The 22,682-nt window shown below is 36.5% G+C and overlaps 1 protein-coding gene across 3 annotated transcripts in view; it reads right to left on the bottom strand.

Moving 5' to 3' along the window:
• Positions 1 to 22,682, bottom strand: part of DMTF1 (cyclin D binding myb like transcription factor 1) — a 44,148-nt gene that overhangs the window by 10,675 nt on the left and 10,791 nt on the right. The window contains exons 2-11 of one of the 3 annotated variants that reach the window (XM_021689818.2): positions 22,529 to 22,651; positions 21,239 to 21,355; positions 19,370 to 19,492; positions 14,600 to 14,694; positions 10,913 to 11,027; positions 10,207 to 10,283; positions 5,185 to 5,342; positions 4,028 to 4,060; positions 3,008 to 3,117; positions 886 to 1,114 (exon numbers count right to left, since the gene is read on the bottom strand). In XM_021689818.2, the coding sequence (XP_021545493.1) occupies positions 886 to 1,114; positions 3,008 to 3,117; positions 4,028 to 4,060; positions 5,185 to 5,342; positions 10,207 to 10,283; positions 10,913 to 11,027; positions 14,600 to 14,694; positions 19,370 to 19,492; positions 21,239 to 21,347 (1,049 nt within the window). In that variant the 5' untranslated portion in view covers positions 21,348 to 21,355; positions 22,529 to 22,651. Of the gene's footprint in view, positions 1 to 885; positions 1,115 to 3,007; positions 3,118 to 4,027; positions 4,061 to 5,184; positions 5,343 to 10,206; positions 10,284 to 10,912; positions 11,028 to 14,599; positions 14,695 to 19,369; positions 19,493 to 21,238; positions 21,356 to 22,528; positions 22,652 to 22,682 lie in introns of those variants that run through there. The other 2 variants (XM_044920236.1, XM_021689817.2) reach the window with 2 other exon arrangements.

Raw genomic sequence — 22,682 nt, 5'->3', positions numbered from 1 at the left:
AGAACAGGGTTAGTTATATAGTGTTCTGCCATGTTTTAGAGTGTGTCATAGCAAGTTACTTCCTAGATCTGAGCTTTTCCATATCTGTAATAAAAATGTTGAGAAATGAGCTATTTGCAGATGACCGGTTGAAAGAAGTATATTAAAAACAAAACCCAAAATAAAATGCTAGAAAGACAGAATACTCCAGCAGCAACCAAAACAAAAACCATCAACATGATAGTACCACTCAATTTGGGGTATGAATGGTCTGTTTGTTTTCTAGCTTCAACTGTCATGATGATTTTGATTTTCAGGAGGGAGTAGCTTTTATTACTTCAGTGTCTCAAACATTTTCTTGTTGGTATTTTTGCCCACTTGAATCACTGAGTCTTAATGGTTATACCGACTACCTTAAAAAAAAAAAAATGGAAGTACGTGACTGGGGCCAGTGGGAAGGTGTGAGGTAACTGCAGACTGGGCCCCCTTCTTGGCAATCTTAGCACAGGAGCCCAAGATTGAAGGGCATGGAGACTGAAGAGCCCTCTTGCCCTGCACATGGAGCCCCTCTGCTAGCACTGAGGCACATTGGTGGGACAGTGGCAAGCTGCAGGGCCACTGTCTGTGCCGTACCTGTTCTGTGGACAGAGAGAGGACTTCAGTCTCCACGCCTTCAATCTGGTACTTCGCACGAGCACTAAATCCTCTAAAACGGAACAAACACAAAACAAAAAAAGAGCTCAATATGAAATGCATAGGATCTGAAAGATCCTCCATGGATCCTTTCTCTATGGAAAGGATGCTTTTCAGACATTAGGCATCTAGGGAAACCAAAAGAGGAAATACCAGTCAAGACAACTAGAGCTATTAAGCAGCTTTGGTTACTAAAGGACTTACGACACAAACCTGAGGATGAGATTGATTTCATCTTCCTTGGTCCATTCAGTACCTCCACTCTGTTTCCAGTTCAGGTAGTTGAGCCATTTAGAACGACACTGCTTTTCTGAGCGGGTCCCGACTCGCTCTGCCACAGCTGCCCATGACACGCCCTGTGTCACTATGTCACCTGGCTCAGTGCTTGTCAATTCATGAACCACCTCTGCAAGTCTCTTCTCCTCTTCTTCCGTCCACTTCCCTGAAAGAAGGAAATCATCTAGACCACTACTGCTACCTTCTTCTTTTTTTTTTGCAAATCAGATACAGCCCTGTATTTCCAAGGACTGCTGGAAGTACGCAGTAGCACCAAAAGTTATTTCTGAACGACCCTGGGGCGGGAATCTGCACATATCTACTAAGACGGTTGCACCTGACTAGCCCAGTAAGGTTCTTGATACAAAAGAAAATATAGAATCCTACTAGAAAATACTGACTGACTCCTTATGGAAAGAAAAACTACGCAATACATACCTAGAAAAAATTACACACTGTCAAGTTGCACTAATCCTAAGTGGGAAGAGCTTCATGGAGGCGACATGGACACAGAAACTTACAATCACAATTTTTCCTTAGTCTTGCCTAAAATTCCCTGCTGTGCAGAAGTTGAGTAAGCTCAATAGAGATCCTTCATTAGAGGAATGAATGATGAGAGACAAGTGGAGTAACTCCTATGGGCTCCTACCCACTTAAGTAAAAATGGAAACTAGGTTTATACCATCTCCTTTCCCCACTATCCCAACTCTAAGATATTGTGATAAAACAGAAGTCTGAGACTGGTATTCACACATGATTTTACTCCAGGTTTTCCTAAAGCCATAAACCAGTAATGACACCAAATGATCCTCTTGGTCTTTTCTTAAGGAACTTGAGCAGAAAAACATTTTTTTTACTCCTTCTACTTCTGTTTCCATTTTGTTACTAGTAGCTAAAAATGTCTAGAAAATTTCAAAAGAGTTGTGTGCTTGCATCAGGGATTCATTCATTCAACAAATATTTATTGAACTTCTATTATGTTCTAGGCACAGTTCTGGATACCATATATTCAAGACAAAGTCCTGCTCTTCTACTTTAGCATGGCAACAAAAGGGGTTCTGTACTCACAGTGCCTTACATGAAACTCTGGGGTCAAATCCTAAATCTAGAGCTCCTATTCCTGCTTCATTCATTAAGCTGTCATTAACCACAGAATGACAGAGTTGGTGGGATTTATGTTCTCAATGTCTTGTGGGTCACAGGGCTGCTGGAATGAATGGTTAAGCAGGAAATATTCCTGATTCCACTTTGGCGGGGTAGGGAGGTGAAAAAAGAAAATATATAACCTGGAAGCTTAACTTGAGAACTATTTTTCTTATTGAAAAACTGAGCACAGATTGTGGCTCCTTCAGAGAATTTTAGGGCTAAAAGGGAACTATGAGATCACAGTTCCCGTCTCATATATGAGAATTACAGATCACCTCTTCTAACTCTTCATTTTAGAGGAGACTGAGGCTCAGAAAGGTTATCTGAGAGCTAGTGCCGGAGCCTCAATATTGTTGTTGGTCACAAAGGGTAGGTTTAACAGTATCATCAGTGCATTTGTATACATTAAGAGTTAAATAGGCATGTGTGGTCTGTACTAGAGACTGAAACACTAACGACAAGTCTTTTCTATGGAAAAATATACTTACTTGTTTGAAATAAGCAAAACAGAGCCACAGCACTGAAAGATAACTTTTTAAGTTTTTTATAAACATGAGTGGATAAGCTGTTGTTAACAGAAGCTCAACAGTTAGATGGGCTTAAATTAAAACTAATTCCTGTACATAAACCTAGTAACAACTTTCCCAACTGGAGCAGTTTTGAATGGCTACAAAATGGAAACATGCTATACCTAAAACCTCGGAAACTGAGGACATGTGTCCCTGTGAACAATGTCACCTCGCACAAAAGCAGAAAAATGAAGGATTACTCGGGCCTACAAAGCGTGAAGAAAATAAAATGTGAACTCAAGTGAATGACAAATTTCTTTCCAGAAGAGAAGAGAAAGCAGTATGTGACAGGGCGGGAAGCTCCGATGGAGACAAGAGCAGCCCATCGGCAGCGCTCACAGTACCTGTGTTGCAAGTATCCTTCATCAGTCGGCACCGATCTTTGACGGAAGACGCGCTTCTTCCTAGCGCCGCCCCTATTGTTGCCCAGTCATTGCCATGCTTTATCCGGAGCCTAAAACAAGAGTCTGCCAATCAGCATTGGGTTCAACTGTTTTCTCCCTTTTAATTTCATCATTTATTCTTCATTCTTCTTCTTCCCATTTGACTGGTTTGGAAGTTGTGGGCAGCAATACTTTGAGAGCCAAAGTTTGAAAGTGTGGCCTTTTTTTGGGGTCCACAGTTGTCTGTGGGTGAAAAAAAAACAGGCAGCAATTGCCTTTTTCCTGGGTCAGAGAAGAAATAAGTAACTTGGATATGTGTTCAAAAAAGACCAAATTTCCCCTCAGGTTACTGACACAATCTCCCAGGCAATCCCCAGATTGTTCCCTTTTCAGTACTCCTAACGAGCTCTTCTCAGACATCTGAAAAAGTTTCCCAAGCTGCTACCATCATAAAGAGGATCAACCCTCAAATTTTTCCACGATCCATACAATCCATTAACCCATACTTTATGGCCCTACTCAACAAAGAAAATTATTTTTCCTGCGCAAGAGCCTTCATAAAGTAGAGTTCGCCCAGACATTAAGTGAAACATTTGCTAAGTCACCATTCTAAACTAAGCATGTAGCACAACCCTGGTTTTGATCCTGGTATTAAGTTCCTGGTATTTAGTATTTAGTCTTCAGGCCACCAAGAATGGCCATCTAATCTCTTCTGTAACCCTTATTAGTGGTCTGAGGACACATTTCATTCAGCAACTCACTATAGGAGAAGATGAAATTTATGGGCATGGCTACTCTGTGCATGTATGGATCTGAAAAGTTCTTCTTATGGTCAATCATGCTTAATAGCAGGATTAAATTACACCAGTCTACTAAAAATCTCTAGACATTTTCACAGTAAAAGTTTAAAAAACAAAGGTATTAAAAAAGTTAAAACCCAACTATCAGAATTCAGGAAAAGAAAAAAAATTTTAAACTTACTCCTTGAGCTTTTCAATTTCTTCAGGTGTATATCTAGAAATTTAAAGAAATTTTTAAAAAGATCAATTAAAACAAAGAATGCTAAAAAACCTTAATAAAAATCAGAATTTCACTTAGGGAGCCAAATGTTAAGTCACTTAGCATACTGATAATATTTTTAAAGTAACCAATTTCAAAGTAAATTACTAAAAATTAAAACTAATTCTTCTATCTTCTTTTTTGTAAAAAAAAAAATACTTTTAGCTATAATAAAAGTGAGCAATGTACATCTTTCTCTAGGAAAATTCAACATTTAAAACATATTTGCTCCTATTCTGCTTTAAGTCACTTATTCCATTATTTCAAAACTGGTTTCAGGCCCTCTAACATAGCTATGCATGACATTGTAAACCAGAGCCAAAATGCAAATCTATGGTAAATTCTCACAAGGCACCAAAAAATTTAAAAAACTTCTCTTCATTTCCCCTACCCATGCACGGATATCTGCCATACTCTTGCTCCAATGTAAAGGCTCATTTTCTTTAGATGGCAAGTACTCAATACAGCCAATGCAATGTTCTTTTTTAAAGCAGTATCTAATAAGCCATAGTATAACTACCTAAAATTCCCAAAGAGAAATTAAAAATATGTCAGTAACACCAAAGAATCATTGCATTGAAAAAAAAAAATGATGCCTTCCCATAAATGTTACCTATAACAGAAATCCAGGCATTGTATTCAGAAATTTAGTTATTTATTTTCCACTCTGGTTTTATATATATATATAAAGTCACTAACCTAGGAAATGCTATACTATTAAAAAAAAAAAAAAAGGAACAACGTTACCAATGAATTTAGAGGGTTTTTTTCAACTTCCTAAATCTTTAACCACTATATTTTTATTATGTTACTTTATTACAAAGCAGACTTTGATGAAGACAGCTAAGTCTAAAATCTGACATATATAAGGTGATTGAGATTCTAATTTCTAAGAGGCCTTATTATAATGAGATTTCCGTATTTACAACATGGACCTGGAGAAAAAAAATATTAACACAGCAAACAGTAATTCATAGCTGTCTCCAATTAAAATTCTGATAACTATATTTAAAAAATGATAGCTCTTTAAATATTTCCCCTAATTACATGAAAACATGCAGCATTACAAGTTTTCATACTTTCCCACATGGTTTCTGTCATCATACATGCGAAGCACTCTTCTATAAACTGCAAACAAAGGCCGGTTCAGACCCCATGCTATAGTCCTGTAGAAATCTTTTCTTTCGTCTTTTGACATCTCAAAGATGATTTCTGTAGCATCTTTTATTCCGCGTGCCTAAATGGGTTACATTTCTTTGATTTAGGGATTTCTGATAAAATGCATATGGATATACTATGCTTTTTAAAAGTTGTTTTTTTATGTTCAGGATCATCAATGGCATTTAGAGAAATAGTAAGTCAAATATAAACTTTAAAATGTTTGAAGAGATAATAAAGTGATACTTAAATGCTCCAAAAATAAACTATTAAATGCAATAAAGTCAAGTTGTGTCAACCCCTTTTAAAATTATAAAAAATTAGTATCTAAAGAAAGTAGAAGAAAATTGTAAGAACAAAATGAATGGAATCAGGAATCAAATAAATAACAAACTACAAGCAATGCTAAAAAATGGTTCTTTGAAAAGACTCATCAAGACTAATAAAATATGAAAAGATAAACTATGGCAAAACTAAAAGACAAAACAATACTGGAAATGAAAAAATGGGGCCTAAGTAGAGATGCTACAAAGATTAGAGAGTTGAACATTATGAAAATTCTATGGCAATAAATTTGAAAACTTAAATAAAATGAATAAACTCCTAGAAAAAGTCAACTTACCAAAAGAGACTCAGGAAGAGATAGAAAATCTAATAAGCACAGACCACCAAGAAAATTTAATCAGTTATTAATAATTTTTCACAATGGAAATATCAGGCCCACATGACTTTACAGGTAAATCCTACCAAACAATCAAGAGAAACATAATTCTGATTTTAAACTATTCTAGGGTACAGAAAAACAGGGGGGACACTTCCTCATTCATTTTATGAGGCTAGCATAACCTCAGTAGCAAAACCACACAAGGATAGTTTCAGAAAAGAATTTTCAGGCAAGCTCCTTCTGTAACACAGATCCCCTAGTCCCTAAAATATTGAGCACCAGCAATGTGTAAGAAGGTCAGTAATCAACACAGAAGGTGAGCTTACTCCAGGAATTTTGTGTTAACTAAAAAAAAAAAAATTTGTTATTATTACAGCATTAAAGATTAAATTTACGGAAAAAATGTAAATAGCTATAGATATGGAAAGAACATTCATAACATAGAACATTCATATGTGATTATATTCCTATTGAGTTTGGATTTGCTGATAACCTAATAAAAGAAAATATATAAAAAGTATAGACTGAAAAAGAAAAAATCATTCACAGGTATTATATATGTAGAAACTTAAGAGTAGCAAATACTGGTTACAAAATCAATATATAAAGTCATTTTCATTTCTATACAAAGATCAAAAAAAGTTTAAAAGTTCTCATTTACAGTAACATCATAATTAAAAGCAACAGGACTAAATCTTAGGCAAGTGATGCAAGTCCTTTGTGGAGGAAAACAAAGTACCAAAAGGTATTAAACAGGAAGCCACTACAATGGAGGGTATACAATGTTCTCTATAGGAAGATGGAATACTGTAAAGATGTTAATTACCCTCAAATTGATGCACAGATTCAGTGCAGTCCCAATAAAAATTCCAACGGTCTTCCATTCTCTGCAACTTGGTTCTAAATTTATAATGGAAGAGCAAAGGGCCCAAAAGGGCCAAGACATTCATAAAGAGACTTGCCCCATCAGATGCTTTGATTTCTCTAGATAGTGCTATCTATACTAGTGCAAGTATCAACAAACAGAACCTAGGAACACGTCAGAAAACAGGAACAAATCTGGGGAAGCTCGACTTGGGACAAAATGGACATTGTAGATTGGGAGAAGACCAACATTCCATAGCGATGCTGGGACAACGATCTTCCATATGAAACCAAAAAAACCCCAATAGTGAAACCCCATCTCAGAGCTATAGGAAAAAAAATCAACAAGAAAGGCAAAACTATAGAACTTTTATGTGACAATATCTAGGGCAGTATCTTTATGCCCTTGAAGCAGAGGAGAATTTCTTAAATAACCATGCAAAATATGAAAGAATAAGGATTTTGATATTGAAATTAAGAATCTTTTTTCATCAAATGACCCCCAGGAAGAAGGAAAAGATAGGCCACTGAATTGAGACAAGATATCTGTCATACAAATAAACAAAATGCCGTTAATATTAAGAATGTCTAGAAAATGAAAAAGATAACCCCATAAAAAACTGATGAAAAACGCAAACAGGAATTTCAAAGAGGAAACATAAAAAGTGGCCAGTAAGCATATAAAAGTATGTAATCAGAGGAATACAAATTAAATCCATAATAAAATACCATTCATACCCATCAAATTTGTATAAATAAATAGCAAAAAAACTAAGAAGACCCAAAACAACCATTAACTATGCATGGGTAACTTACAGTATATGCATTGGCATAGTGAAATACAGCTAAAAAAAAAAAAAAAATCAACAGGGTAGGGATCACAAAATCACAGTAATAAACAACAGAAGCCAGTTACAGAACACCCAAAGAATGAATCTATTTACATAAATTTCAAAAAGAGGTAAAACTACACTGATATGCATTATATACATTCTCTTGAATATACAAAACTTCACAGTAAAAAGTTTCTACATTTTATTTATTAAAATTTTTTTTTTTTAGTAATCTCTACACCCAACATGGGGGTTCAAACTCATGACCCCAAGATGAAGAGTCATAGTCTACTGACTGAACCAGCTAGGTGCCCCAAAGTTTCTAAATTTTAGAATCTAAAATTCTCTTATGCCAGTTCTGCAAATAATTAAACCTAACATTTACAAGTCTAAATATCTGAAAGGCACTGTGTTGCAGGATGACCATATAGTGAGATGAAAAGATCCTTTTGCGCTCTCTTTTTTCCACTTGTAGCAGTTACTTTCACTTCTCTGACGTCTAATTAATTGGTTTACAAATGGCTCCACAATGTTCTTAAACAGCAGCACATAATAAAATCCATGGTCAACTATCAAACAAAATACCTTTTCCTACGATCAGTACATCTTTTTGGACATTTCCTATCTCTGCCAATCCATTAATCATTCTCCCAGTCATCCGAAATAAAACACTCTGAAGTTATTCCAAATCCTCCTTTTCCCTCCTCCCCAACATCCAGTCACCAGGCGTCCTTAGAGACTACCTGCTCATCTGCCCTTTCCCTGCCAATTCTGCCATCGCTGTAGTTTATAGAGTCCTTAATTGCTCTCATCTGGTCAAGCGAAATGGTCCTCTAAAAGGTCTCCAATATCTGTCGCATTCCCGCCCTTTATTCATAGAGTTGAAGGGGTTCTTGGAAACCATCTACTCCAATCCCCTAGACAAGAAACCAGCTTCTTAATTCCCAAAGTTCAGTGTTCTTACCATTCATTACTGTCTTATCTAAACCTGCAGCATTTTCCAAGTTTTAATTAACTAAAGTGTATGTGACCAGCGGACATACGTTTTCAATGGTCACTGTATTTGTGTTTCTCTTAAAAAAGTTAGTTTGGTGGGAAGGATCTTTATTCATTAACAAAGAACTGAAGTTTTTTATTTACTCTTTATAGTTTACAGAGCTTAGCTTGGGAACAGTGCAGATTAAAATTAGGTTTAAGAATGTGGACATTATAAACAACTATTTAAGGGGGGAAAAAAAAGAATGTGGACATTCTAGGCAGCAATGTATTTATAATAGTGAAAAATTATATAAACCACCTAAGTATCAAACAATAGGAGAATGGTTAAATAAATACTGTACACCTCCCATTCCCAAACAATGCTGATGGTATGTATTTCAAACATGCACTAACTCCTTTAAGGGAATGGTCAGCAAATAACTGGAAAAATTTCCTTGAGAAGAGCACAGACCTACTCCACCAATCTCTCACTCAACTAAGTTACCAGTTTTTCTCATTTCCTATGGGACAGAGTTCTAGTTCTTTGAACTGGACTTCAAAGCCAAGTTTCCAGAGGCTAATGACTCAGTGCAAGTTAAAGGGCTAATTTATTGTGCTCTGGGTTTCGTTTCTGACTCCCTGGTGCTCAGCATTTGCTCATGCTCCCTCCAGCCCCATTCTAGCCCAAGTTCTGTTCCTTTAAGACTCCACTCAAATCCTTGCTCTTCCAAATATTCTCCGTAACTGTCCTAACCCTAAGAATATACTCTTCCTTCTCCGATCTCATGCAGAATTCACAACATGTATCACTCACGTGGTACAAAGCCTTATATTGCTCTTCATCTGCTTTCAATATTCCCAAATGAACTGCTGGCTTTTAAAAAGCCAATACCATGTGTTATGGCAATTCATATCTCCAGTACCTCAGAAACACTATGTTCCAGAGACATTTAATGAAAAGGATGACTTAGCTAACAGCAGATAAGCCTCAACAGGAAAATGAACTAAATTATTCATTTTTTTTTAAAGGCGGAAGTCTCATGTCATAAATTCAAAGAAGAAGACGTATATCTTAGGCTGTAGATAATACAAGCTTAAACTACAGGCTGCTTGAAAAGACAGGGCTTTAAGATTCTGAGAAGCTATTAGGATTTTGTCTAAACTTCAGGTGTTAACTAACGCATTACAGCTATTTTAAACTAAGAATTCGAAATTTGTTGGGGCGCCTGGGTGGCTCAGTCGTTAAGTGTCTGCCTTCGGCTCAGGTCATGATCCCAGCGTCCTGGGATCGAGCCCCACATTGGGCTCCCTGCTCAGCGGGAAGCCTGCTTCTCCCTCTCCCACTCCCCCTGCTGTGTTCCCTCTCTCACTGTCTCTCTCTGTCAAATAAATAAAATCTTAAAAAAAAAAAAAGAATTCGAAATTTGTTTAAAAATATACTGTAATCATATAACTTAGAATTATGAAGCTATGACATATTAACCAATCAACCATTACAAAAATTACTGGAAAGCTCCTTGTAAAGTACATACAATGATGCTTTGATAATTTTTGCAATTGGCAATGAAAAAATTTGTGAAACAAAAAATTATGCCATAAAATACCTTTAGATAGCGTTCAATATTGTTCATCAAAATATCAATTTCTTCCTTAGACCACATCCCCTGTTTCCATTTATGTCCTTTAAAGGAAAAGAAATAATGTTATAGAAAATGTTATCCCTCAAGAGGAATAAAATACTTCAGATTTGCTTTGTGATTAAATAAATTATCTGTGGGAATAAAATGTAGCTAAATTCCAAGGTAAACATAATATGTTGGATACCAAGTGAATATATTCATAATGAGTATTTACTATGCAGTGGTTGAAAACAATTCCTTTTCTTAACTTCAGAGTGACGTACGCACACCCCCGACTTTCTTGTAGCAGCTCCCTACCAATCCTCATGAACTCCGTAGCACTATAAACACTTTAAACCTCTAAGCCGCTTATCAGACCAAAGTTAGATCTCTGAAAAGACTTGACTTCCCACTCCCACGTGCAGTAACTGTACTTTCTTTTAAATGCCACCACTGTGCATCTGTTTATAAATTACTGCATCTCAGAGAAATTATGATTAATTATTAAAAAACAAACGCTGGTTTCATGGTCTCATTCAGAGCCAAAGTTAATCAATTACAAAAACTCAAATATTGTTAACTCACTCAATCACAATTACGAAGTCCTCAAAATCCTGATGACTACAAGTTCTTCTTACCTCCCACTTTTTTTTTTCCCCCAATGGACACTAAAATTCACATTATATCTTACCTTTGTTGGTCAGAGAATCCTTATCTTCTTTAGTTGTAAACCATGCTTGGCTAACTGCTGAAACTTCCTCATTACCCAAGGAAGATATTTCATCTAGTTGCTCATTCTGTAGAATCTTGAAGAGGTAAAGGTAAAAAAAAAAAAAGAAAAAAACAAACAAGTATAGCTTGATTTAATACAACCTGATTCATCTTTGTCTGCAACACTAATGTAATCTATGGAATTCATTTGCTTTAGATATAGTAAAAATACATTCAGTTTATAGAAAAACAAGTATTTTTTTGCTGTTTTTATTATGACAGTATGAAAACAAAACTGCCTGCATTAACAAAATATGACTTTCATTTAAGCAAGTTAACTCTGCACTAGTGGCCTGAATTTTACAGAATAATAGCTAAGGTTCCATTAAGTACTTAAATCAATATAGGATATCTAAAGCTATCTGTTTATTTACATATGTAAAATGAGCTCATACATATAATAAAATGGAAATGCTTCGTTTGACTGTCATGATCGTTCAGGTCCTTATAGGTAGTTTGCTGCAAAAATATACAGTCATCTGTAATGTAATCTCTTGCTAAATTTAAAGAATTAACAGACCAAATCAAAAGACACAGCAAAATCATGGTCTCCTTATTGTTTACTGGCAAGTTTGTTTTAGCCAACCTCTAGAACTAATTCCTAACCTCATCAATGTACCTTCTTCTCAAAGAACTATGTTACCACTTTTTATTATTATTGCAGCTAAAGTAGTCTTTACTGAGAAATGTGCAGTTAAAAACCAACAGCTTTACTGATATATAATTAACACACCATAAAGCTCACCCTTTAAAGTACACAATTCAGTGGCTTTTAGTATATCTATGCAATGATCACACCAGGTACATTTTCAATTACAGATATACCTGATCTAGCAAATTCTGCAGGAACAAAACCGTTTAAGAGAGCTGGCCTTGGGCTAAAGACAGCTATAGTGTGAGTAAGGAAGATGTGGCAACAGGGCTACCATTTCAGGGACAAACCCATCTATCATAGGCAGACCAGGAGGACAGTCACATGCCTAGTGACCACTCAACTCACTTCAGTCTCCGGACTGGATCAACTAAGCTATGTCACTGGCTGGAGGTTAAGTCCTAACAGACACTGGACTATTCCTTGAATAGGCAGAAACTGAATTTCTAATTTCAAGAGGAACTGAAATCATCATGCTTGGGAAGAGAGAAGCTGTCAGTGAACAACCCAAGCACAATGAGGAGGAAAGCCATGTTTCTACTGTTACCTATGTTATTTTTTTATCTGGGAGTAATGAGTATGCTGTATTTAAGAAAGCACTTTTCTTAAATCCATGGACAAAAAGCTAGAGTCACTGGAGTAAGTATGAAAAGTTTTGTCACCCTATGTTTATGTGTCATACATTTTAGATTTTTTTGTTTTAAAGATCAAGAAGCTACCTTTATAAAGGTGAGAATGGAGATAGCAGGACAATGCTAAGGCCTCTTGTATTCTGAACAACCCAACTAAGATTTGACACTGAGGTTATTCATTAAGGGTGATAGATTGCTGTGAAAAGACCCTGATACAAACAATACCCATTGTTAAGAAATGTAATGTAGAAAATACTCTCCTGAGGTGACCTTCTCTTACGTATTAACCAGCTGGTTAAAAGAATAAAATTACCATTTCCCAAAGTGAGTCTAAATATACAGCCCACTCTGTGAACCTTAGGAATACACCTGTCATGCTGATTAACTGCTATTTTTGGGCAAACACCTAATGCCTTCTCTTTCAAATTACCCTGATGAAGAAATACAATTATTACTTACAAAGAGTAAACATGTAAATGGTAAACATGTAAATAGCCATCAAATGAAGCCAACAATTATTAAATTTTAGCAGTAAAACTTAAAACCTTCCATAGCAAATGAATTGAGTATAGCACAAGACTTAGGTACCTCAAAGGATGTCTAACTATACTTAGTATATAGACATTATGAAGTTTTACAGTATTTTACCCCCATTTTTCACTACTTTATATATACATTTTTTAAAATTACTCAGATATATTTAGTATGCTGCTGTTTTTGAAATGCAGCCTTTCTGAGTTGGTTTGGTTGTGCAGGGTTTTATGTCTGTAACATACACAGACTTGGAAATCTAAATATTTCACCCACTAAATACCTCTTGCAACCACAAAACACTATAAATATTGGCAAATTTTTTGGTTTCTAATTATTTTCCAGCTAGTTCCAATGCTGAAATGGGATGGTACATTAACTACAGCAATACGTGAAATAGTTACACCTGCTTTGACACAGGACACGGCAAAAAACAGGCTAGTTCTGAACTTTGAGCTATGCTTTCACGCACAACCTAATGGTATTTTTATGAAACAAATATTAGAAATTATTAAACGTTTTTCATTCACTAAAATGGCAATTACAAACCAAGAGGCTAATATCAAATTATAACTCATTAACTCTTAAGAAATAACCCAAACAAAACAACCCTATAATTTGTCTAACTCACACTGCCATTGCCCAATCTTTTAACAAGTAGGTTGTAAACCAAATCACACACACATATATATACACAGCTATTTTTACTGTGCTGAAAACGAAATTGAAGTGAGACTATACAGTCTTTGAATTGGAAATGACTTTGACAAGCCCCGTTTTGAAGAATGTGCTCTATGGCTTCAGAGGACTTGGAAAAAATTCCTGTCCAGATCACTCTCTGAAATCCAAGAGTAGATGATAAGGATCTCTAGGCTGACTCAAAACTGTTTGAAGCACATGAAAGACTCACTCCTCTAGAAATCCTGTCATTCTAGAACCACTGTAAAGCTCCCTGTTGAAAAACGTTCACAGTGCACCCACCTGAGATTTCCTTAGTCCTTGATGTTATACATCAACTCGTAACTCTTACACTTAACTGAAGGGTCATTGGAAAAATAATGACATAATGTCTTTATTATCTACTTCAAAAATATGCTATTAAATAAAGAAATGAAGCAAAAGGACAAGATACTAAAAAGAAAGGCACAATCAGCCAGACATAAACTTAAAAGTAAAATTTAAGCTCCAGGCTATCTAAAAGAGCAAAGAATTCTGATTACAATTGGCAGAAATAACTCGTACGAGACAAAGAAGTTCACATGGAAGGAAAGCAGTAAGCCCTACTTGTTACCCAATCACTTAACCCAGGGTAAAAGGTATCTTAGTCCTAGAGGCACCAAAAGGGACTACAACTGTTATAATTAATATTTTTGTGAAACGAATAGCTTCCATTCATATTAGAACAGAGCACATATGTAGCCCTTCTAAATCAGTCATTAGAGATACTGCTGGGTAACACTTCAAAAGCTTTAGATCAATATCTTATATAACTGGTAAGATAAAATTTAAAGTTATTTAATAGCTCAGGTGAGATCATTCCACGCAGCTAAAGAATGCACGTGCACCATCTGTTTCAACAGATGTGAACCACTCTACAGGGAATGAATTTTCAAACTCTATCTTTGCCTACTATTCTGAGATTCATATAAGTGGGGACTGGAAACCTGAATGAAAATAATAAATCTTACCTCAATTCTGTCCTTTGTCAGACAAATTATGTTCTCATCATTTTATCACCTAAGGTATGTGTTAAGGATAATCCTCTTGCGGTCAGTAAAAAGACTCACTATACCTGGATCTGTGTCACAGTTCCCTCAGTAATCTCATCATCTGCCACTTCTGTGGTTGCAGTCATGGTCACCTCAAAGCTCTGATCATTTTCTGAAACTTCAAGAAAAAAGAACAATTCAACTGCAGAATAAATGCAAGTTCTAATTATTAAAAAAAAAAAAAATCCATGGAAAAAAATACGTGACCATCTAATTTCCTAACACATTCCTTGCCACATATGCTTAATAAAAATTGTGTACCTAATACATACTAGGTATTGCGTTGGGTGATGGGAAGACAGCAGTAAGCAAATGAAACAAAGTCCTGCCTTCATGGTGCTTATATTCTAGTGAGGAAGACACAAAATGAACATAGTATGTCGGATGTTGATAAACAGTGAGAAAAAATAAAGCAGAAAAGGGAACGTATTGGGGGAGGGGAGGGCCAGGAAAAGTAACCAAGATTTGGACCCAAGTGACAAAGGGAGCTAGTCACACAGGCACCCTGAGGAAGAACACTTCATGCAGAAGCCAAGGGCAGAGACTCTGAGACAGGGGCACACATGGACTGTCCAAAGGAATGGCAAGGAGGGCAGAGTGACCAGAGAAGACTGAACAAGAACATTAAGATACTGTGTGGGGACTTGAAGGCCAATGTAAAGACTCTGGCTTTAATGCTCACATAGGAAACCACTGGAAGACGCAGAGTGACATAATCTGACTTTTTTTTTATTTTAATGGGATCACTGGCTCCTAAGGAGACAACAGTCTGAAGGGCAGGAAGGGCTGTAGTGAAACCGGTTAAGAAGCTCATTCAATAGGGCGCCTGGGTGGCTCAGTTGGTTAAGCGACTGCCTTCGGCTCAGGTCATGATCCTGGTCGGCAGGGAGCCTGCTTCTCCCTCTGACCCTCCCCCCTCTCATGTGCTCTCTGTCTCTCTCATTCTCTCTGTCTCAGATAAATAAATAAAATCTTTAAAAAAAAAAAAAAAGAAGCTCATTCAATAATCCAGGTAAGAGAAGTCAGTGACTTGGACCAGGGCCGAAGGCAAGTGGAGGTGACGAGTAGTTCAAATTGTGGATATACCTTGACTTGGGAACCAACAGGATTTGTGGATAAACCAAATATGAAAGAAACTGAAAAGTCCAGGATGTTACTGAAGTTTTAAAAATCTGCACTACTGGAAGAATGTACCTGCCATTAATGAAATGAGGAAGACTGCAGAAGAAGCAAATGTTAGAATTTAAGAAATTTCAGGAGCTTGGTTTTAACACACTCGTTTGAGGTTAAACATCTAGAATTAAGATCAAGTCTGGACTAGAATAAATCTGGGCATCATCACCTGAGATAGGATTTAAAACCATGAATTCTAGGGAGTGAGAGAAAACGAAACAGAAGCAGCCTAAGAACTGAGTCCTGGACTACTCCAATTAAGAGCCCGGGGAGATGTGAACAGGTTAGCATAAGAGACTCCGAAGGCGCAGATAGTAAGGTAGAAAAAAAAAAATTAGAGGAATGTGTTCCCTGGAGACCAAATGACAAAATGTTCTAGAGAAGACAGAGTGATAAATATTGCCAGAAATTGTGACTAGATTAAGTAAAGAAGAAGAATGAAACAAACAAACAAACAAAAATCACTACTAGACTTAGCAACAAGATAGTCTCTGGAGATCTGGGAAGAACAGTTTTGGTGAAGTGGTAAGAGATGAAACCCTGACTGGAGTGGGTTTAGGAAGAATGGAGGAAGAAATAGAGGTAGGCCTATCAGTTCTTTTTTTTTTTTTTTGAAGTATTCTGCTCTAAAGGAAAGAAGTTAGATGGGAGCCCAAAGGGGGCTAATGGGACTTTTTATTTTATTTTATTTAAAGATTTTATTTATTTGTGACCGAGAAAGAGAGAGAGAGAGAGCGCACAAGCAGGGGGAGCAGGAGGCTCCCCGCTGAGCAGGGAGGCGAACTTGGGACTCGATCCCAGGACCCTGGGATCACGACCTGAGCTGAAGGCAGACGCATAACCGACTGAGCCACCCAGGCATCCCAGGGACGTTTTATTTTAAAGAAGACATTATAGTATGTTTGCAATGCTGATGGGAATGATCCAGTAGAGAACAAAAAACTGATGATTCAGAGAAGAAGGGAAAGAAATGCTGCGACAGTGTCCCTGGGTAGGTAGTAAAGCGAAGGGCTGGCCGTAGCTAGGAGAAAAGACAGAATGTATGGACATGGCCACACGTGGGTGTGTATTTGTAGTAGTGGAAACTTGCAGAAACTTGTTCGGACTACCTTAGTTTTCTCAGTAAGTAGAAGCAAGGTTATCCGCTGAGAGTAACAAAGGTGGAGAAAATACTAGAGGTTTCAGGCATGTATGAAACAGTCATCTCTGAGCGGGAGAAAAAAACATCCATTTGGTAGGTGTGGCGTGACTGGCAGGCAACAGTATGAGCCCACTTCAAGTTACTCATCATGAATTTAAAGTAAGATCACTTAGCTTGCTTGTGCTGTTTTGCAATTAGCTGTGCCAGTACAGACATAAACAGCCAGACAGATTTAACCACTGTTAGGTGGTTGTGGTTTCACTGAAGGACAATGAAGTGAAAGAAGGAAAAAAGGATGTGAGGGTAAATGCAAGAGGGATTATAATGATTAACCACAAAACAAAGTGGGTAGGGAGGAAACAAAAGATACAAGTGGAAAAGAATAATGCAAAAGTGGTAAGATCAGTGGGTCCTAGTGGGCAAAGGACTGCAAACATTCAAGAGTATTAGAGAAAGTAACCTGGAAACATAGGACGTAGTGCTGGAAGTAGATCACAAACGGACTCCAGTTAATAGGTGACAGCAAAGGAGGCAGTGGGAGTAATAAACAAGGTAGTATGGAGAACAAAAGGTAGAAGAGGCTAAGATATTGCAACAGTCATCTAAATGAATAATCACCAAGAGTTCTGTGAATAGGAAATGGAGTAAATGTGGTGGTAGGTAATCGCAGTAAGAAGTGGTAAGTGATCTAGAATGATTAACATGAGACTTAAGAGGATTTTTAAGGATCAGATAGATAAATTTTTATCAGTTTTATAAAGCATGTAATGAAAACTTGAATATTAAAATTAAATTTGAAGTTAAATCTTTAAGAGCTAATAATATTTACTTCCCTGAAGTCCAACAAACAATGACCTGCCCATTCAGTCAGTCCCCGATGATGGTGACGGACACAGGACTTCATGTTTTTATGTGACTTTTTTTAATGGAGAAGTTTTCCTAAGTTGATTTTATCAACATACTTTTTTTTTTTTTTACCAATTTAGAGAACCATACTTTAAGCCCATGTTTCATAAATTTAGTCTTACTGTAAATGTTAGGCTCCAGAATGTCCTCCAAATGTGATGATGCTATGACCCCACATCAAGCAGCTCAGGTGCTTTTAGGTCAGCACATCCAAATTATCCTACCCAGTTAAGTGAGTGAGTATGTGAAGGATTCAGTCTAACACCATAAAATAGAACAAAATATCAAGTATAGTTTGAACCTGTGATTGTGACCAATGTAGTCAACTTTAACCAAATGAATTAAGCAGTCATAATTTATGTGAAAATAATCCCTTACTAATCCCTGGCTTAGTAAAATAAATATTTTCGTTTCATTTTATGTCCTGGGGATGTGGTAACTATAGATAATAATACTCTATGGTATATTTGGAAATTGTTAAGAGAGTAGATCTTAGAAGTTCTCATCACAAGAGAAAAAGCTGTAACCATGTGTGGTGACTAGATATTAACTAGAATTATTATGTTCATTTCACAACATATACGTATACCAAATTATTATGTTGTGCACCTGAGACTAATATAATGTTACAGGTTAATTATATATGAGTTTTAAAAAATTCTAGCTTAGTAAATGCCCATATAGGATTGTATCTGTACAGACAGGTGAATCGAGTTTTAAGAGTGGATCACAGGTATGATGGTCAAATTAGGAGTTTAAAAATCATATGAACCACCACTAGAAGGAAAAGCTCATTTAACCAAAATAGGTTATGTTTATATATGCCACTGGAAGCAATATTAGTAATATTAACGTTAACAATGTCTTTGAGTAAAGTCTCACAGTAAACGGATATTTTATGGTTTCTTTTCTATTCAGTTGAATAAGCAATATACTCTACACAAAATGTGCACGTCTACTTGTGAAGACAAGGTTTGCCATGATGAAAACCTAATCTTCATTTTTTCCAACTGGATGAAGATGTGATTTTGCTTGATGCTGAGAGCAAAATTAAAGTTCTCAAGAACCAGAACGCCTGGGTATGACGTTAGACACGTTCTCGTACCTCTCTGTGCCTTAGTTTCCTCATTATAAAACAGGGATCATAATACCTACTCTACAGCATGCCTTCTCAATGAGGGCACACATGCTTCTGGGTGAGGTGTGGGTGAAAGAAAGCATTCTCATTAATAAAACAATACACACATACAGTACGTTAAAAAAAAAAAAACAGTGTGTCTGTGGTATTACCATTTCATGGGGGAGCGCACGATCAGGAGAAAACATCTAAAAAAGTTTGGGGCGGGGAGGACGACAACAATTAAAAAAAAAAAGGCTGAGAAGATCAAAACAGGCAATATATGTAGAAGCATTCAGAGCCACGCCCACTCATTAAGTATTAGTTGAGAGTTCTTTTGACTCAAAGAAGAGAAAAATAATGGGTCTAAGTCAACCTTGGAATGCCAATTCCATGTCTCCCAAGCTACACTGTGATTTCAGAAGGGACCTCTGTTCTGAACACATAGTGACTTACGTGGCAGTGCAACAACTGATATGCAAGGAGTAGAACCATCGATACTCTGATCATCCTCAGAAGACAGACAAAGCCTTTTATGTGGAGGTTCAGTACTATCTTCTGAGTCTATTTCATCAGCTTCTAATGAAACAAAATAAAACAAAAATCTCAAAATCTTCGAACCAATGAGGAAAACCCACAATCTTCCAACAAGTAACTGTAAGACAATCTTCTTATCAATTTGCTTACTTAACCCAATTATGCAAGGAGGACCCCAAACGGCACCGCCTTCTCTGTCCCCCGTGCAGAACCTCAGCTCCTCTGCTTCTGACAACAACTATGAGAAGAGAGGCGCCACTTTTTAAACATCACACTTCTGTGCTACTAATTACCTGTCTTTCCAAATATTTCACATATTAAGACAAGGGCTGGTTATTTAAATCACTCACAAATATTTACTGAATGCCCACTATGTTCTGAGTGCTGGGAACAGAACAATGACAGATACTCTTCTCTGTCCAGGAACTCACAGGGTAGTGGAGATGACTAAAGCACCCATTTCACAATAGTGTTTTAAGAGCTATGCAGGTGGAATGAGGGGAGAGGCATCTAATTTAGACTCTGGGTGAAGGAAGGTTTCCTGGAGAAGGTATCTTAAATTGGAAAGAACTTGAATGAACAGATGCCAGGGGTAATGATCATTACTGGCACTAGGAATAATTATTTGCAGTGACAGTGAGGTATGAAAAGCTTAAGGTATGGAAGGAAAAAAAGCCAGCTGTGACTCTCTGGGACACAGATATATGCAATGTGGCAGGAAGTGAGGCTGGAAGGAAAGTGGAGAAGATATCCATCTCTGTACTGTACAAACCACAGGACACTTACCAGAACAAACAAACCAACCTTCCTACACTACTGAGTATCATGAGCAAGGTCATCAGCAGTTTGAAAGATGAATTCAGGTTGGGAGATGCGTTAAAAGGCTACTAGGGCCTCCCAAGTGAGAAATGAGACTCTGAACTAAGAAAGCGGGACTTGAGACAAAGGAAGCAATGGACTCAAGAAACAAAATACCATCAACAAGTTTTCATGATGGAATGAACGTAGGAGATGAGAGAAGGGTTTATTCCTACCCACATTTATGATCTGGGTTACTAAGTAATGAAACTGACTGAGAAAGAGAACTGGGTCTGGGAATTTTGTAAAAGAATTCAGTTTGGAACATGTGAAATTTAAGGTGTCTATGAGAAACACAAAGAATTCAGAAAAAAGAAGTTTGAATCATTTTAATAGGTAGGTGGTAGTTAAAATCCCAAGTTTGAATAAAATAACCAGAAATTAAGTACTGAATGAGAAAAAAGAAGATAAAACCTAGGTTAAGCAAAGATAAACTTAAAGCAAAATAAAAAGCAAATACAAATAAGGAATAGGTAGAGAAGTGACAACAAAATCACAAGCCTCAAAGCTATGAAATCTTAATTGATTACAGACAATCACATTAAATCTTATTCAAAGATTCATGTAAAATCCTCTAACAGACTAGCAAAAAATTGGCAGGACTACTATATTTTCTAATGTACTACATACATTGCAGGCACCAAATGATATCAAAAAGGAAGTATATTACAGTTAATTAATCATCATCTTTGTAGGTGCAATAGATTGTAGCTACGAGATTCAAAGTTCAAATTTATGGTAAATTTTAAAAATACAAAGGTATATTAAAAAAATAAAAATATAAATTAAGGTTAATTCATGATCCAAAGAGATAACCCCCTTTTCTACTGTCCTAGCCTCAACTGTCTATCTGGGTAAAAGGGATCAAAGGTGACATGAAATCCAAAAATTCAAAAAGATCCACAATTCTATGCCAGAAAGTTCTCCTACCATTCTGAGGGCAATGAAGAATGAGGTTCCCGTCTGTGTCCTGAGTCAAAGTCACAGAGTTCACAGTTTCTACTGTTACTGTGTCAGAATCCTCTTCAACTGTGCTCATACTCAAATCTGTAGAACAGATTTCAGATTTAAAACATTATTTCCAAATATGAACATAAAGTAGCCTCCAACTTCCCTCTCCTCCCCACAAAAAACCCCACAATTTATACCAGCTCAACTGCAGTGACAGTTTAGCTTCAAAAATTGTCTTTCAAAAGGTTATACCCATTATTTAGAATGAGATGTAATAATCTGCAAGAATCTGACTTCTCTAATTAAAAACCTATGGCATTTATTTTTTAAATAGACTTGGTTTTACCACATCCGATGAAAATGACTGTTCCAAGTTGTCTTAACCATAAAATATTACATCTTATTAGCAAAACTCTCACCACTATTTATTGGCAATTCTGTGATATATTCAAATAGGTGTTTAATTTCTGATTCAGAAGATTCATTAAACCTTGAAACTTAGAAATCTAAGATAAATCTAATAATTATTTCTCCAAAACACTTTTTACAAGTATTTAAGCTCTATTATTATCTGAAAACTAAGAACACAATGGAATTACCCTCATGACGTTTTTTCCATGATATTAAATAAGCGCATACATCCATCACTGACCAAACTGTTTTAAATGGATATGGAGGTAGGCCTTCTTTTGGAATAGAGAAGTGATTTTGTTTAAAGTGCCTTTACCTGCTATTTTACACATACATTATTTTCCTCTTGTTCAGACAAACCGAATGATCAGAGTCTCACAATACAGTACCTCATGGTTGACAGGAGGAAATGTACTGAATTAAAATCAAGAGCCTGGTTGAAGTCTTTGGGGTGTACCTTATAATGTTCAACTAAGTTTTTCCCTCAGTACTCAATTTTGGTCTTATCCACATACTTTTTACCAACTAACTAACAGAGTCCATAAGCCTTAATGTATACTAATCACTCAATATTTATTTGGCTCCTATACACAGCATATTAGTCTGTTCACGTATTTACCATTTATTCAAGTGCATTTTCCCTTGGCAGAAAAACTTAAAATCTATTGACATTCACATGGTGAAGATCCAATGATTCACTCAGGTTTTACTATACAAATTACTGTTTTAATGGACAACAGTCATTTTACAATAATAAAGATGAAATTCCCCAAATTAAAGATAAATAGAAATCATGATCTAGTTATCACCAAAATTTGCAAAACACAGGTGAAGTCCTTGGAACAAACGCAGGCTTACCTAGAAAATAGATGGATCAGGTATAGCCCTTCCCAAAGAATCGAGTCGCCTTCCCTTAGACACCAGCATCACTTTCATGTTATCCAGACTGCTTCTCTCCCATATTCCTACCTCTGCAACACTCTGAAAAAGTAACAGCATTACACAATAAGGC

This window comes from Neomonachus schauinslandi, chromosome 12 (assembly GCF_002201575.2).
Source record: "Neomonachus schauinslandi chromosome 12, ASM220157v2, whole genome shotgun sequence".
NCBI lineage: Eukaryota > Metazoa > Chordata > Mammalia > Carnivora > Phocidae > Neomonachus > Neomonachus schauinslandi.
The sequence above is the reverse complement of the archived record's forward strand: the minus strand, read 5'-3'. Positions and strand labels throughout refer to the sequence as shown.